Consider the following 16485-nt stretch of genomic DNA (forward strand, 5'->3'; position numbering starts at 1 on the left):
AGCCGCACCCCCGCCGCCCCCGCGCCGGTCCCGCGGCAGGCCCAGGCCGCGGCCATGGCGCTGCTGCGCGGCCCCGCGCGGGACGGGCAGCGCTCGGCCGTCAGCAGGCCGCTCTCGGCCGGTAGGTACCGCGGGCCCGCAGGGCCTGCGCCGGGGAAAGGCCGCCCTCGAGCGCCCGGCCGGCCGCTGGAGTTGGGAAATCGGCCGGTTTCGAAGAACTTTCCTGTTTATTTGACTTTAATTGTCTCCGTTTCGCGTGCTGTGCCTTCCCCCGGCATCGTTTCAGCCCGTGTGCAGCAACAAGTCTGGGTTCGCTGCCGGAGGGAGTGGCCTGGGAAGAGGGAGCGGGAACGTAGGGAAGATCAATCCAAATTTAATATCGCAGCCGCGGTTGTCTCCTCCGTTGCCAATAGGACTGTATTTAATATCATTTGACACGTGCGTTCCTTTAACTTGAAAGCACCTTTCAAGATGTAAGAGCACGGCGAAGCGTTGGGAGGTCCCGTCTGACGGGCACGTGTGCTGGTTCTAGCACTCTGGTGTTTATGGAGCCAAAGAGAAGATTTAGCGATCTGTAACCTTGGGTGATGCTGTACTTTTGTGGGCTTTGATGGGGTTTAATTAAAAAAAAAAAAAGTCAACCGCAGAAGGTGAAGTTGCTTTTATGTTTTTGCTTATAGCATCAGTACTCTGTCAAGTGGAGCCTGTGGGAAGATGGTTTGAAGCATTTATTAAGAGGAGAAACATAAATGTTTCTGCCTCTTTCCAGGAGCTAGAAGATGAGAAGGAACTTTCTGAAGAATCGGGGGATGAAGAACTGCAGCTTGAGGAATATGCTATGTTAAAAACCCTTGACCCAAAGGACTGGAAGGTATTCAGTCAATATGGATTACTGTTAACTATTTTTGCCCATCAAGGTTATTTGCCATTCCCAGGTGCTAAAGATCCCCTTCCTCTTCCCCTCCTACACCCATCTGAATCGGTTTGTATCCTTTACCATTATATCTGGTGTGTGAAGGCAAACACATCAGGATGAGATCTTAGTTTTGAGCTGCGGCTTTTTATTTTACTGCCTGAAAGTATTAAGTGTCTCTTCTCCCTGTCACCGTCTCCTTTATCCTGGAGTTGCATTGGCACTGTTGATATTAAAGACAGCAATTCAATTTTCCAATAACTGAATTTTCTAGTGCTTCAATCCAATTTAGATTAAGCCACTTGAATTTCTATAACAGTGGCTTAATTTATTGATATTCAGTTACTCGGTAGTTGTTCAATAATTTTTGACAGTTGTTTTTATAGTCTTTTCCCAATGTTTGCTGAGAGAGGGAAGAATTCTCCCTCTTGCCTGTAAGAGATGGAGAGGAGAACTGGTTTTCTGCATGTCTTGTGGTGTTTTAGGTTGTATTTATCAGTGTTTATTAGGGTTTGTGGTTCTTTTCTCTCAGAATCAAGACCATTATGCTGTTCTTGGACTGGGAAATATACGATACAGAGCTACTCAGAAACAAATCAAAGCAGCTCGTAAGTACCTTTCCCTCAGAAGCATAACTTTTTTTTCAGATGTACACAACTGGTTTCTAGTGAAAATACCTGCATGTTGTGAACAAGCTTTTTACTGTTTCCCAGCCCTAAAAGTTCATGTTGCTTACCAGCCCCTTAAATTCATATCACAGCTCTGAAATCCAGAGGCCTAAATCTAGGGAATTAAAAAATTTCATATTTCTGCTTCCTGGCCTGTGTTTTTTGTAAACAGCCTTGAGACTGTAACTATACATTTCTATATATTTGAGTCTGCAGTCAGGCTCAGTGAAAGGGAGAGGAATAGAGCTGTCCCTGCCCTGCGTGTTCCCAGAGGTTCCCTTGCAACCCCCCTGACAGTGTTGAGCTGCCATGTTCCTGCTGCTGTTAACAGTCAGACTGAGTGTGGCATGGGAATGGAGCCTGTTGGGCTTCAGAACTTTATTTTTGGAAAGCAGTGTGCTTGACTTTGCAAGAAGGATGCAAATATTTAGTGGAGGAAGATTTTAAAAGACTCTGGAGATTGTTCAGTAGCCTCTCTGGGATAAGCTGATGGCTTTGTGAATGGATCTTGTGAACAATTGCCTGTACTACTGTGCTGGTGCAAGTAGAATCACTGATCTCAGATACTTCAAATGAAAATGGGTGGAAATCAGTGAATTACCAACTTACATGGGAAGTCATGTTGCCTCAGGCAAGTGCTCCACAGCACTGTGGAGCATGTGCTACCATGGAATAGAGCAGCACCTGTTCTGGTGGTGGTGAGTGGTCTCACTGATCTTCTGAGCAAGAACGAGAGCCTCTCTCTTTAGGACCCTGGCAGCACACAATTGTTCCCTGGTGCTGTAGAGATGTGACTCTTTCCCGCCAGTGTACACTGTGCTTTCCTGTTTCTAAGAAGGATTCTGATTCGTTTCTCAGGAGACAGGTTGCTGTAACTGCTTGCATGGTATCTTCTCCCTGGTATTTTAGAGAGAGCCAGGAAGGTACAGTGTGTGTTGTATGGCAGTATGGCAAGATCTTTTGACAAAGAAGTCGGTCTAAAATCTGGTTTTACCTTTTAAACACGAAGACAACCTTGGTAGCACCTTCAGTAGATACTCTGTATGTGCCAGTCATGCCTTAGGATTCAAGGCCTGAGTAGAGGGAGAATTTAACCCAAAGTCTTGTGTATCTGCTTAACATGAGCCATGGGGAAGTGCAGCAGCATTCACAGGCTGTAGTTTTCATGCTAAATTTCACTTTGGATCGTGTTCAGAACTAAAGGGACAGAATGCAATTTTTATTTTATCTGAGTTATTTTGTTTTTCATTAGAAATAACAACCAAAATCACATGAATTATTTCTGGTTTTTCAGTTGTGAAGCTAACTATACACTTACAGATGCTGAAGCACTTTGCTAGGCATAATACTAGAATAAGTCTTAGAGACTTCTTCAGATTTGAGGTGGAATAGAGAATAGAGTTTCTGAGTTGTGGTTATTTTATATCCCAGCAAAGATGAAATAATACTAATTCTAATTATAGTGTTAAATCAAAGAAAATTCATTAACTCCTGTTTCCTTCCAGATATGACTGTTTGCTTTTTATTTAAGTTTTGAATTAGAGAAAGGCCAGCTGGAATTACTGTATTACTTTGTAGTTTGAAACTGTTGCTGATGAAGCATTTCTAACTGTAATGCATTTATTTGTTAGATAAATCCATGGTTTTGAAACATCATCCAGACAAACGAAAAGCTGCAGGGGAACAGATAGGTGAAGGTGATAATGATTATTTTACTTGCATAACTAAAGGTAAGCAATTGGTCTCTTTTGTTAGATACTCCCTCAATCTACTTGATCATCAGAAATGTACTTGCTGTGCTTTATTAGGATTTTAATTGTCAATGCCTAAACAGTCGGGGAAGTTCTTTTTCCATTTTAGAAAACTGCATCAATAGATCACATTAGGTATAACTTCCCAGTGGGCAGAAGCAGGATGGGAATGCAGCTGACAGATGTTTGGCTGCTGTGCCAGCTGGTGACAAAATGTGACACTTGTAGCAGTGCACACACAGATGAACCTCTGTGGCTGGAGGTGGCCCCATACCTGGGATAAACTAGTGAGCCATGGAACAGTTCCACACAGGCACCAACAGCAGTTGGAAAATCTGAATTCTAATGTGCTTGCTCTCACAACAGAACATTTTGATTTGATCCAGGTCATCAGTTTCTTCAGCTGCTCATTTTTGCCCACAGATGAGCAAGTGAAGTCAATTGAATAACATTTTCCTCTTGCCTGTACTGGTGGACTTGGCAGTGCAGGATTAATGGCTGGACTCTGATTTTAGAGGTGTTTTCCAACTTTAATGATTCTATGACCCAAACACCACTGCTGGCTAACTCCAAAACTGTATGGCCTGTTCCAGGTGTATGACTTACATCGCCAGAAATGCCTTAGAGCTTGGCTTTTTTGCTTATTTTAAACAAATTATTTTCACTCAATAAGGCTGAAGCAGGAGGAAATCCTGGAATTTGTGTTTCTAAACTTCCTTCTCTGAATGTCTTCTACCTGGAGTAGAAGAAAATGGTAACGAAACAGGGAGAAGAAACATAGAAAGGTGGGAATACATAGGTTGGATTCAGAACTTGGTCTGACAAAGGAATGAGTGGGAGATACAGAGCTGGGGGAACTGAGTGTGTGGGAGTAGAACTGGGGATCTGCAAGTGGAAGGGACATCTCTTAAATGGAAGAGGAACTAATGGATGTGCACAGAATTTCCTGCATCAGGAAAATTGTATGACCATTACTGAGGCAGAGGATAATTGGGGTCATTTAGAGTTTTGGTGAAGTCCTTTCCCAGAGGGGAAGGACAGACTGGCAGACAACAGCTCATTGGTGGCCACTGTCATTCCTTCATCTCTCCGCTGACGCGTCCAGTGAGATCAGTTTACAGAGCTGCAGAGCACCAAGGTCTCCTCCAGGTTATCACCTCCTGGATCCAACCTCCATGGTGCAGTGTCCTTGGGCAGGGCTGCAGGCACAGAAGTCCATGAATGTTCGCAATACAAATTTGATTGCTTTGACTTTTCATTCTTACTGGAAAACAGTGGTCATTGTAAAACTGAGAAACTCCACACTTCCTTGAGAAAAAATTAAGAGTTTACTGAAGCTATACCTTGTGTGATTTCCAGAATATAAGATTAGTAATGTGATGCTCCCCAACTGCAGGGCTGTAAGAACAGGAAAACAGGGACTGTTTGCATGTTTTGGAGTGTTTGTGTGGAGTTTTATATTTTATCCAAGACTCAGTACAACTTCATCATGACCTGCAAAAATTCTTATGAATGGTTCCTGTTCTTGCCAGTTCTGACAACATACTAACCCAGGGACTGCCTTTACTCTGTGCCTTAGTAGACCATTTTGTAAATTTATCTGCAAGGATCTGGTGCAAGATAAAAGCCTGAAGATGTCATGCCCAAACTCCCAGTGTCTGAACTAAATTTGCTGCTATAAAATTAAGTGTTACCTGTTTTGTTACATCCTAATGGTTAAATGTGTTCTTTTTCATAAGTGTTTTCTTCCTACTTAGTCTAACAGGAATAGACATAGACAGCAATGCTATTTGATGTCAGTAAAATAATTAAATATCAAGCTGTACAGAACGATAGATCAAACCCAGATCTGAGAGCATCTTTTTAAATATTTACAACCTTATGTCTGGTAACTTTCTTTCAGCTTATGAAATATTATCTGATCCTGTGAAACGACGAGCATTTAACAGCATAGATCCTACTTTTGATAACTCTGTACCTTCCAAAAGTGAAGCAAAAGAAAACTTCTTCGAAGTTTTCTCACCAGTTTTTGAAAGAAATGCCAGGTAAGCTATGTCTGACTGCCTCTGCTGTTGCTGGAGAATCAGCATTTGCAAACTCATTTGACATTGTGTTTGTAACAAGAGATGTATTAATTTTCTAGAAATGTAATACAACTGAAATTGTGCAATTATTTTTATTTCATTTTAAAATAATCTGAACTGTCACATTGATCCCATTGAGTTTGACCCATGTGATTTTAAAAAAAGTTCTCAGCTTCCTATTGCTTACCGCCCTTTTTGTACAACTCATTGTTTCATATTAAATTACTTAAAATACCAAATGTTTATATGTTGCTGACTAAAAATTGCCCTTTTTTATGATTTTCTTCTGAGAGTGAGACATTAACAGAAGACAGTAGTTATGTTCATGATTTAGCTGGTTAAAAGAGAAGATAATTTTAACTATCAATATTTGGTGGTTCTCTTACAGTGCATGACTTTTTCTGCATTTGATTCGTGCTTGACAATTAACTTGGTATTAAGGTTTTCACAGCCGGAAACTTTGCAACTTTTCAACTAGAAACCTGTCAAGTTTTCCCTATATAAAAGTGCTTAATTGCATGAGGCACTTTACAACATTCTGAACAATTATTATTTAAAGTAGTCTTACTGAATCTTTTATCAACTATTCCATAGATTCAGACCTGGATTTGTGGTTATCAGATGAGGTTTTCCCTTCTCTGCAGTGGAAATGGATGCTATGTCACAGAACAACAAATTCTAGAGCCAGTGGAAGATTTCCCTAGAAAAAATGCAGTGGAGGCAGAGTATGCATTATTCCTTTGTGCTCCATTAGAATGTGTGGGAGAGTTCCTGTACCCTACCACAGAGCTGAGTTATTCACAGAGCACTTTTTGTCCACTTTCTGTAAGCTCCTGTAGCAGAAGAATGTGCATGGAGAATTGAGTATCTACAAAGATAGCTCGTGCTCCATCAGGTCTTCTTGGAGGCACAAGGCAGGAGGCACTCAGGCAGGAGGAGGCTGCTTTTCTGGGGAAACTCCCCAAAAAAATGCCCAGTCTGGAGGATACTTAGGAGGAACTCTCCTGTTCTCTTCCTCTTTCCTGCTGCCCCTCTGTGTTGGTGGGAGGGAGCCTCAGATTTTGATTCTGTATTTTGATTCTGTACTTAACTAATGAACATTGTATACATTATTTCTTGAATATATCCATGTATTTTCAGGTGGTCAAATAAGAAAAATGTACCTAAACTTGGGGACATGAATTCCTCATTTGAGGAGGTAGATGCATTCTATTCCTTTTGGTAAGTTAACTGATGCCTCTGTTTCTATTCACAGTATTCAAGACACGTAATACAAAGGGCTCGCAGACCCTTTGGTGTGTGGGTTGTTTGCTGTGGGCTGTCCCAACCTCGTAATGTCACAAAATTACCCCACAGCTGTTTGTGCCTTCCACAAACTGAGCCAGGTTTCTCCTGGCTAATCCATCTGCTTGTAAATTCGTGGTTGCAGCAGGAACTTCTGACCACAGTGGCTGAGAACTGAGCTGACCCACAGACTGGAAGTCAGGTTTATCTCACCTAACCTGTGTTTTCAGTGGAGACGTCCTAGGTGTTTAAGCTCCCCTAGTAAAGAAAGGTTTGTCTAGTCCAAAAAAGTCAGTAATGTTTATGGCTTGCCTTACCTGCTAAATATGGGGGCTTACATAAAGATTAATTTCTCTCTGAACTCCACAGACTGCACTGCATTTCCACTGACTATGATGGGAGCTTAGACAGGTGTAGACATTTAGAGTGGGCAAGACTGATGCCATCCTGAAGTAGACTATGCCCCACAGTACAGAGAGGTGTAAATTACATCCTGCATTTTGACTTAACACAGTGGAATCACTGTAGGTGCAGTATAATTGTAAACAGCAGTATAGTTGCCTACAAACACATAACAGTAAAAAAGATAGCTGATTTTTAACAGATTTGCTGGTTTTTTCATTCACTGTTTTTTTCTTAAATTTACTTTAGGTATAATTTTGATTCCTGGAGAGAGTTTTCCTATTTAGATGAAGAGGAAAAAGAAAAAGCAGAATGGTATGTAAGTAAAAATAAATTTGACAGGAGACTGAGAGATTGATACAGCAAGATTTTCCAACTTTCTCTTAGACTGTAAGTCATAGGAAGAAAAGTAGCTGAGCCAAGTCTGAATTTCACTCTCCCAGCTTAGGAGTCAGTCGTGGACTTGAACTGGACTTACTGTGGGCTTCTTTGTGTAATGGGAGTAGTTCCTGCTTGCCTGACAGAGGTATATCTGAGGTGCTTTGAAATGTGTGTTCATTTAAGTTCAGACTTGCAGTTCCTGCCAGTCCCAAGCATAGGTTGAACCTGGAGCCAGGACAGAGTGGATGAGCAAGCAGGTATTGTTTCTCTCTTAAACTTGTACTGAGCAAGTGATACTTCCTAGAATTTGGAGAGATGAGTTCTGATGGCTTGATGTTAATAAAAATTGTATATTTGTTGATGTAGTGACAGTTGCTAAATTACTCAGACCACGTTGCCATTGGAAAATACAAATACATTCTGGTTTTATCCTTCCTATAGTTACAAACACAGAATGTTCAAGTTGGAGCACCAAATCATTTAGTCTAACACACATTTCACAGGACACAACCTTTCACTTAGTAATCTTTGTAAGACCATAACTTGCACTGTGTGAATCTCTCCTTCCAAGTTTGGCTAGAAATCAGTTTTGTATTTAGATTCAGTGGTTGGCTTTCTTTGTGCTAGAAACTGCCATATTTAGGCTGTAGCTAGGCATTTCTCTTCTCTTGTGCCTCTTCCTGCTGTTGAATTTCTTGAGCCTCACCAGTCCCACTGTTCTCTCTCCTGTGAAGATTCTGAGAAGGCACTGTAATCAATTCCCTGTCACTTGTACTTGTAAATCACACAGATGTATCTCTACGCTTCTCACTGGAAGGATCTTGAATTATTTGCATAGCGTTTTTTCTGCTCATTCCTGTCATTAGTGTCCTTTTCCAAAGATGTTTAGACAAATGGTACCTAGTCTGCTGTACTTAGGAGAGAGAACTACATTACAGCTGCTGTTCAGATGGTCATGATTCTTGCTACCCCTTCTTGCCAAAGGTGATGTTGCTCGTGTTTTAAAGCTTCAATCTACTTGTATTAGTCTCCTTCTCAGTTATGGGGATTGTTTTCTTTGTTCTGAGGTATAGAGTGGTTTGGGTTGCAAGGAACTTGAAAGGTCACATAGTTCCAACCTCCCTGCCCCTCTCTATTGTTCTCTATGTGGTTGTGTGGATGAGGCTGTAGACCCCTACTAAAAATTTGCCTCTTTCTTGACAGTACTGACAAATATTTTCAGTTTATTTAGTCGGCCCATATACAACCTGAGCTGTATTTTACTGGAGTGAATCTGGCATGACTGTACCCAGAGTATCATGGTACCTCATAGAGTGTTGTTTCTGTGCAGATGGGTTTACTTGACATGACTATATTCTGCAAAATGATATAATTGGCATTGCTTATACTGCTGTCCTTTAATTAAACCATATGCCAGCATTTCTGTTGTTTTGATTGAGTTTAATGAACTTACCTAATGTTAGGTAAGCAAGTGGATTGCATTTTGGAAATAAAGTCCATGATCTCATTCCCTACAATGAAACATAAGCAGCTTGGTTTGTCAGGTTTATGTAACCATGTAAACACTTAGCATTTTTTAGATGAGCTCAGGGCCTGGAACTTCATTTTTTGAAGTCTATTTTTGAAGTATTCACAGAACATCTGTGTGGGGGAAACTATTTAAGAAGCTTGTTGATGAATTTCTAACAGTGACATTGTAAAGCATTAGCACTGAACTATGCTTTCCCTTTTAGTCGAGATGAAAGGAGGTGGATTGAAAAGCAGAACAGAGCTGCCAGAGCATTGAGGAAAAAAGAAGAAATGAACAGAATTAGGACTCTTGTTGGTGAGCACACAAATGGCTGTTCTTTAAAGAGATTAGTTAACCAACTGAAAATCTTCTGGTTTTCTTCTATACATGATGCTTCCTTTCTTCTGCCAGACAATGCATACAGCTGTGATCCCAGGATAAAGAAATTTAAGGAGGAAGAAAAGGCGAAGAAGGAAGCAGAGAAGAAAGCAAAGGTAGAAGCAAAACGAAAAGAACAGGAGGCAAAAGAAAAAGTAAGTAAAGTATTTTATTTGGGTTGAAAAACTCTGCTTCATTCACACCTGATGCACTGCTTCAGGTTCTAGATGTGTCAGAAGACTACTGATAGAATTACACTGGGGTTCAAAGATGTGTTTTCTTTGATGGTTGTGCAGTAGGCAGTGCAAGGCTGGCAGCTTTCTGAGAATGAGATGGAAACAAGGAATGCAGATCTGAAATAAATCCCCTTCGAAAACAGAGTTCTTTGTTGCATACACTTCCTCTTGTTTCAAGGCTAGCATTAAGTGCATAAAATGGATGTGGCTGCTTGCCTTGTGTGTGTGGTTTGCAAATGGCTGGTTGGTATGAAACGCTTTGAGGTAACACAACATACGTGATTAATATGAACAGTTTGGAAAAGATGGCTCTGAAAGTACAGGAATGAAAGGGAACTGTAAGGTGCAAAGAAGTAACTTAAAAGATGACGTTGAAATACTGCAAAATATTATGTCAATAATGATGCAGGAAAAATATTGGACCACTGCATTTTTCCAAGCTTATAGTCTTGAAGCAGCCATACGAAATTACATATGGTTTTATACCTTCGTTGTAGAGGAAGTCAAGATTTATAAGCTGAGGGTCCTCACAGTGAATACTTGACTTAATGCCAAATGGTATATGTTTAATCATCTCCCCCAAAATTCCTGGAAAACCAAACATTAAAGTATTGATATATTTTAAAACCCCCAAACATACAAAAAAAAATTCCACCCAAACCAGAAACACCGACCCTGTAACAATGTGACTTTTAGCATTTTTTTACTTGGATTATTTTTTCCTTTTGATTGCAGCAAAGACAAGCAGAATTAGAAGCAGCACGGTTAGCAAAAGAAAAGGAGGAAGAAGAAGTTAGGCAGCAAGCATTAGTAGCAAAAAAGGAAAAAGAGATACAGAAGAAAGCAATCAAGAAAGAAAGGCAAAAACTCAGAACAACATGCAAGGTATTTAACTATTATTACAATGAAATACAGGTTACGTCAGAGAAATTACTGTGTTTTCTTAGATCAGACTGCTTGTTCTTAGAGTTGGAGATGGGTATGGAAAGCGGGTTTACTAAAAAAACCAAAACACATACTTAATGGGTTTGAGTTAGGAGTAAAGTTGACCAGATAGGTCCAAACACAGCAGTGGCTGAAGAATGGTGTGTGTTAAGCCTTCGTCTGAAGGAATAGGACAATAAAGTTCAAGAACTTTGTAGAACGTGTATTTCTGCTTCCAGAACTGGAATTACTTTTCTGATAATGAGGCAGATTGTGTTAAAATGATGGAGGAGGTGGAAAAGCTTTGTGATCGTCTTGAGCTAGCGAGGTAAGTCCTCCTGCTGCTGCTTTCTGCGCGTTTTGATACCCATCTTTCTACTAGCTCTCCGTTGTAACTTAATAATTTATTTTTAGTCTGCAATGCTTGAATGAAGCACTTACATCCACAACAAGGGAAGGAGGAAAGGCGGCTGTAGTAAAACAGGTAATTATGCTGAGTGTCAAATCAAAATAACAGAATAATTTGTGAAATCAAGCTGACTGAATTAAGTAAGATAAAACATAGCTGCTGTGGAATCCTGCTTGTTAAATACAAAGACTTGATTTTCAGAGTCCACAGGCAGTGTGATCTCTGCTCCATTTTACATTGCGCAGATCATGGTTGGTCAAATTAAGAGGGCCAGCCAAGAAAAAAAATACACATTTTTATCTGTAAAGAACACAAAACCTACCTCTTGTACAGTATACAGAAACAGTACAGGAATTTCATTTTGCCCAACAATGTGTAGCAGTGACCTTGAGGGGAGGGAGGGCAGTCTTAACCTATTCTGTTATGCAAGAAAAATCCTAGTCTAGTATCTGTGACTTGGGGATAGATCCACAAAAGGACTTAAGTGCTGCAGGCTGTAGACACTGGAAGGGCTGGTAGGTTGGATACCAAGGAATGGGAAATGCAAGACACGTGGAATCAAAATTTACCAAAACTCAGCAAGGATCTGCCTATGTTTGCCATTGGGGAAAAGCCATTTGAACTAATAAAGCTGAACCTACATCCTGCAGAAAGAATAAGGTGCTTTCTGTCATCCACTGTGGATTCATAGCTGTGAACTTTTTTCCATGGTGGGGAATATGATCTGCCCTCATCCCAGGTTTACTCATCAGACAATTTAAGACTGAAATGCCTCTTGTTCTACAAGGGACTGAATTCAATATTCCATTCTCCAGGAGGGTGTTCCAAATGCAGGGCAGTCCCCTTTCTATCTGTTAAAACTATTCCACTAAAAATTACCTATCTGGTAACTTTCCTTTTGCCAGGAAGACTCTATGAAGTAGGTTTCTTGCTCTTTCTTTTGGGCATCCTGCCAACAGGCATAAGCACACAGCTCTTCTAACATTGCCAAGATTGGACTGGGCCCACTCAGAAGAAGATGATTAAAGGTGTGCCACACCACAGTCTTGAGATGTGATTACAGGTCACAAAGATGTGCAGTGGGTTAACTTAAGTAGTTTTTAGCTTGCTAAAAACTACACATGGCCATCTAACCCTGAATACACACTTAGCAACTAAAATCTGGAGTTAATTCTAACTTAAAAGTTCTCCATTACTACGGCTGTACCGACATAATCAGGCTTAGATAGCAGTTAGGCTGGAGGACTTGAGAATCAGTGTATCCAACATGGATGTTTAGCTGCCCTCACTGGGCACTTGAGGCTCTTAATACTTTTGTGGATCTGCCCCTCTAAGTCAACTGTTAGCCTAGACATTCACGCAAGGTTGAAAAGTTTTTCTTTAATTCTGGGGGTGTTCATTTAATTTCCTAGTGAACCTGTGATGGATTTCTGCCATTAACTCTTAATCTGGGATGCCCAAATGTACAAATAAAATGAAGGGAAATAATAATGGAACAAATAAGCTCCTCTGTTTCTTTACATATACAGAACAGAAACTAAGCAAAATCCAAGGTTCAAAGCAGTTCCAGAGAGAGGGGGTTGTGTCACTGTAAAATGTAACTAATTCAGCAAGCAAATAAATAATGCTTATTTACAATCTTTAGATAGAAGAAATAAATGAACAAATAAGGAGAGAGAAAGAAGAGGCAGAAGCTCGTATGCGCCAAGCAACAAAGAGTTCAGAAAAGTCAACCACTGGCGGTGGAGGGGGAAGCAAAAATTGGCCAGAGGATGATTTACAGTTGTTAATTAAAGCTGTGAACCTCTTTCCAGCAGGGACTAACTCAAGGTACTTCTCAGGTTTGGTGCTAAAAGCCCTACTAACAATTTTTCATTAAATAACAAGCATAATAAAACATATTTTCAGATCATCCTAAGTACTTTGTCAGTATAAGGACTTCCTAAACATTCTCCTTTTCCTTGACTCTCAAGCAGCCAGTGGTTTGTATTTCCTTGGTACCATGCTGTATGTGTCACTGGAGTTAGTTCTGGCCCTGTTTCTTATCTCCCCCCAGATTTGGGCCTCAGTCCATTACCAGGATGGTGCTGAGGTGCCTGTTTGCACAGGGCTTACTCCAGGGTAGGCTCCAGTCCTTCAGCAGAGACCAAAACCACACCAGGGACTGGGGTGCAGCTGGGTAGGAACACAAGTGTGTAAGCTGCTTCCAGGAGCTCCACAATGAATGTGAGGCTGGTGTCTCCTCTACATGGTAGGAGGAAAATATCCAGAGATAGGATTTAAGTGCACCAGCTTTCTTTAGGGAAGAGGCAGGGGAAAAGTGGATTTACAGAAAGCAGCACTGGCACTCAGCTTACTGATAAGCATCAAAAACAGGAGCACACCTGAAATCTTTTCTTTCCCAGGAATGAAATGCCTTCTTCCAGTTAGGATTCACAGATTTCAAGCCTCCATTACAAGATTTGGATGCTTACTTAAAAAAAAAAAAAAAAAAAAGCTGCCATACTCCATGGAGATGTTACCAGTGCCTGTTTCTGCAGCTCAGCAGTCAGTGCTCAAGGCACACAATCCTCTTGTCTGACCAGGGGTACATATTGCCTTCCATTTTCTAACAATCCACTAGGAATTATCTTGGGGCTAGGGCTGTTCCAGCTCTCCTGTTTAAACCCCTTTACTTGATGTTTAGGCATTCTTCTTGGGAGCAGTGGACATAGGGTTAGTAACTTCTCAGCCCTTGAGTGCAGCCTGCAGTATTTAATGTCAGAGGTCTTTAGGGAATTCAGCAAAGCAGTGGCTAAGGAGAATTTTGAGGATTACAGGTTTGCACTTACCTACAGTTTACCCCATCCTTTTTCTGCATTGGGAGCTGAGAAGTTCACCCAAGCTGATTGAATTCTTCATTTACTGACTGAAAGCTTTCCAGAATAGCTACTCCGAGATTTTATACGTATTTAAGTATGTTTGAACTTGCTCAGAGTTGATAAAAATGTGTACAGGAGCTTGACCATAGCTTATATGAAGATAAGGTATTATATAATATGCTGGTTTGTTCTTTCTGTTCTTGCTTTAGGTGGGAAGTTATTGCCAATTACATGAACTTGCACTCTACTACTGGAATAAAACGAACAGCAAAAGATGTCATCAATAAAGCAAAAAGTCTCCAAAAGCTTGGTATCTATATTACCTTATTTTTGTAATGGTCTGCCTGCCTCTGTACAGCTGACTTTTCTGTGAATGGAGCTGTGTTTCTTAAGAAAATCCTCTGTATATCCCCAAAAGATAGGTAGTTCAGATGGAAGATTTAGAGGAGCATTTATGTGATTCAGTGTTTTCATCCTTATGGCTCTTTTGTAAGTCACCACCCCACAAGCAACTCAGGAACTCTCTTACTGTAGCCTGATGCTCTGATGTCTGGGACACATGAAATGGCAGGGCTCAGAGAGAGATAAATGGGCCTTTTGGAAAGCTCCCTACAAAGAAAGGTATCTAAAATAAATGGAACTGATGAAGCTCTAGAGATACTTTAAAGGAATTAATGGAATCCAACACCAGAATAAGACACCGAAATTAATGTGGCTCATCTCATCTTCAAAAATTAATAATAAAATAAAAAATGAAGCCTCAAGAGCTCTGGATTAAAGTCTCAAGGAAATCATACATTTCACAACAGAAGGGAAAAAAAAAAAACCACTAAGTTTTCAAGAGATTTCTGCGTTACTAACCCCATAGTGGCACAGGGAGCACCTGGATTTTCCCAGTGTTCCTTCCTCTCTGACACCGTCATACCCTGGGCAATACATGAGTTTTGTGCCACAGCCCTTACTTGAGAAAATAATCCCTCTTGATTTTGTTGAAGCTGCAGATTCAGGTTTAAGATTATATGGAACAAGTATTCCTCTGAGCACTATAAAACAGGATAAGGGTTGGAGAATCTGACACTGATAAAAATCTATTGGATCCTGAATGATTTTTTTTTTTTAAATCTACCAACCTCTTCACCATCTTTTTAAAGGAAGTAGGAATTGGGGTTTTTGATTTTGTGATTATTGTAAACTAATCTGCTACACAATGTTGTTGTTATTATATATGGCTTTAATATTCTTGCAATAATTATTCTCTTTAATGTGTGTTGCTCATAGACCCTCATCAAAAAGATGACATAAACAAGAAAGCATTTGACAAATTTAAAAAAGAACATGGTGTGGTGCCTCAGATGGACAGTGCTGCCCCCTCAGAACGATTTGAAGGTAAAGGTGAAAAGGGAGCCCTTTTTGTGTGCTTGTCTCCCCTGTGTCTCTTAGGAAGAAAGTAACCCACAACTTACTCAACATTTGCTTACAAACTTACATAGCTATTAAGTGATCCAGGCTCTGTTGCCAGATTTGAGGGTTTCTGGAACACAAATACACCCCAAAACTGCATGGATTTTAAATCAACTTTAACAGGTTTTACAATATTTTCTAGACTCTTTTTTTTAAATATCTTTTCTTGCTGTCATTTTTGCATTTAAAAACAGGATCACCTCTAGATTCAGCCCCTTGGACTACAGAAGAACAAAAACTTTTAGAACAAGCATTGAAGACTTATCCAGTAAATACTCCTGAAAGATGGGAGAAAATAGCAGCAGCTGTTCCAGGCCGGTCAAAAAAAGACTGCATGAAGCGATATAAGGTAAGGTCCCTCACCTGCTCCTGGGACTGTCACTACCCAGGTCTTGAGAGAATCCTTTGCTTTTACTTTTCCATTGCCTATCAGAGACAGTATCTGACACCAGCAAAATTATGGACCCTTGTGGAAAACGTTTTATTTTTTGTAACTCAACCCCAAAAGAGCAGTAATGACTAAATGTTCCTCAGTGAAAGTACTGGCTCTGGAAGCTGGGAAAGAAAGTCTGTCTCAGGAAATTTGTGTTATAATTTGACAGCAGGCTCTTGCAGATGGTGAAGTCCTGTCCCTAGCCTCCTGTAGGTAAAGTTCCTGGTACACGAGCATTGACCTTTCATCAACTGATTGGTTTCTATGAGAAATTGCTCTACAGTATTAAACTTTGTAGATTTCTCATTATGTTGAGAACTAGAATGTTTCACAGTAAATATATGTAGTGTTCAAAACCACAGCATTGTTCACAAGTTAAATGTTTAGTTTTCTTTTTCCCCACCTTCTCTTCAGGAACTCGTTGAAATGGTCAAGGCAAAGAAAGCTGCTCAAGAACAAGTGATGAATGCTACTAAAGTCAAGAAATGACTCTTACTGACAATCCTTGTTTTATAATAAAAATGCAAATACTGTACATGTTTCCATTCCTTTCTTCATTATACACACACACACAGGAGGGGCTGGTTCTCAGTTTTGATCTTCTCAAAAGCACCTCCAAAGACTTAAACAGGGGTATAGTTGGTTTGTTGGGTGGTCTTGGTTGTTTTTTTGCTTTTTTTAAAGCTAAAATATGCTGGAAGTTCTTGTTATTTACTACTCACGAAGCCAATACATGCCACTGCAGATTTTGCTATACTCTGGAAGTTGTTCAATTGGACCTGGAAGTTAA

General features: G+C 40.4%; 2 protein-coding genes and 1 long non-coding RNA gene across 9 annotated transcripts in view; 1 reads left to right on the forward strand and 2 right to left on the reverse strand.

Moving 5' to 3' along the window:
* LOC121659835 overlaps positions 1-10345 on the reverse strand; it is a 28450-nt gene extending 18105 nt beyond the window's left edge. The window contains exon 1 of the long non-coding RNA XR_006014470.1: positions 10278-10345. This is a non-coding gene — a long non-coding RNA (uncharacterized LOC121659835). The remainder of the gene's footprint in view (positions 1-10277) is intronic.
* On the forward strand, positions 21-16230 carry DNAJC2 (DnaJ heat shock protein family (Hsp40) member C2). 3 transcript variants are annotated; one of them, XM_042018408.1, is made up of 17 exons: positions 21-121; positions 681-871; positions 1446-1521; positions 3213-3311; positions 5236-5377; positions 6557-6637; positions 7352-7417; positions 9217-9308; positions 9405-9526; positions 10343-10492; positions 10771-10859; positions 10946-11015; positions 12586-12770; positions 14011-14111; positions 15080-15187; positions 15457-15611; positions 16110-16230. In XM_042018408.1, exons 1-17 carry the CDS (start codon positions 55-57, stop codon positions 16182-16184), a joined length of 1869 nt encoding a protein of 622 aa, XP_041874342.1. In that variant the 5' UTR covers positions 21-54; the 3' UTR covers positions 16185-16230. The 3 variants fall into 3 exon arrangements, with proteins under 3 accessions (XP_041874342.1, XP_041874341.1, XP_041874343.1); XM_042018407.1 differs by having other exon boundaries at positions 15457-16230; XM_042018409.1 differs by having other exon boundaries at positions 40-121; positions 770-871; positions 15457-16230.
* The window catches only part of PMPCB (peptidase, mitochondrial processing subunit beta), a 13682-nt gene continuing 12916 nt past the window's right edge, over positions 15720-16485 (reverse strand). For all 5 annotated transcript variants that reach the window (XM_042018412.1, XM_042018413.1, XM_042018410.1 and 2 more), the window contains one exon: positions 15720-16474. In XM_042018412.1, the coding sequence (XP_041874346.1) occupies positions 16410-16474 (65 nt within the window). In that variant the 3' untranslated portion in view covers positions 15720-16409. The remainder of the gene's footprint in view (positions 16475-16485) is intronic.

This window comes from Corvus kubaryi, unplaced genomic scaffold, assembly GCF_017639235.1.
Source record: "Corvus kubaryi isolate FWS band 111438036 unplaced genomic scaffold, C.kubaryi_AGA036_p1.0 137, whole genome shotgun sequence".
NCBI lineage: Eukaryota > Metazoa > Chordata > Aves > Passeriformes > Corvidae > Corvus > Corvus kubaryi.

Coding starts and splice junctions, on each gene's coding strand:
- DNAJC2 (XM_042018407.1), top strand. CDS start 55: ATGGCGCTGCTGCGCGGCCCCGCGCGGGACGGGCAGCGCTCGGCCGTC. Junction 1,522..3,212: donor GAAACAAATCAAAGCAGCTC/GTAAGTACCTTT, acceptor TTTATTTGTTAG/ATAAATCCATGGTTTTGAAA. Junction 5,378..6,556: donor GTTTTTGAAAGAAATGCCAG/GTAAGCTATGTC, acceptor ATGTATTTTCAG/GTGGTCAAATAAGAAAAATG.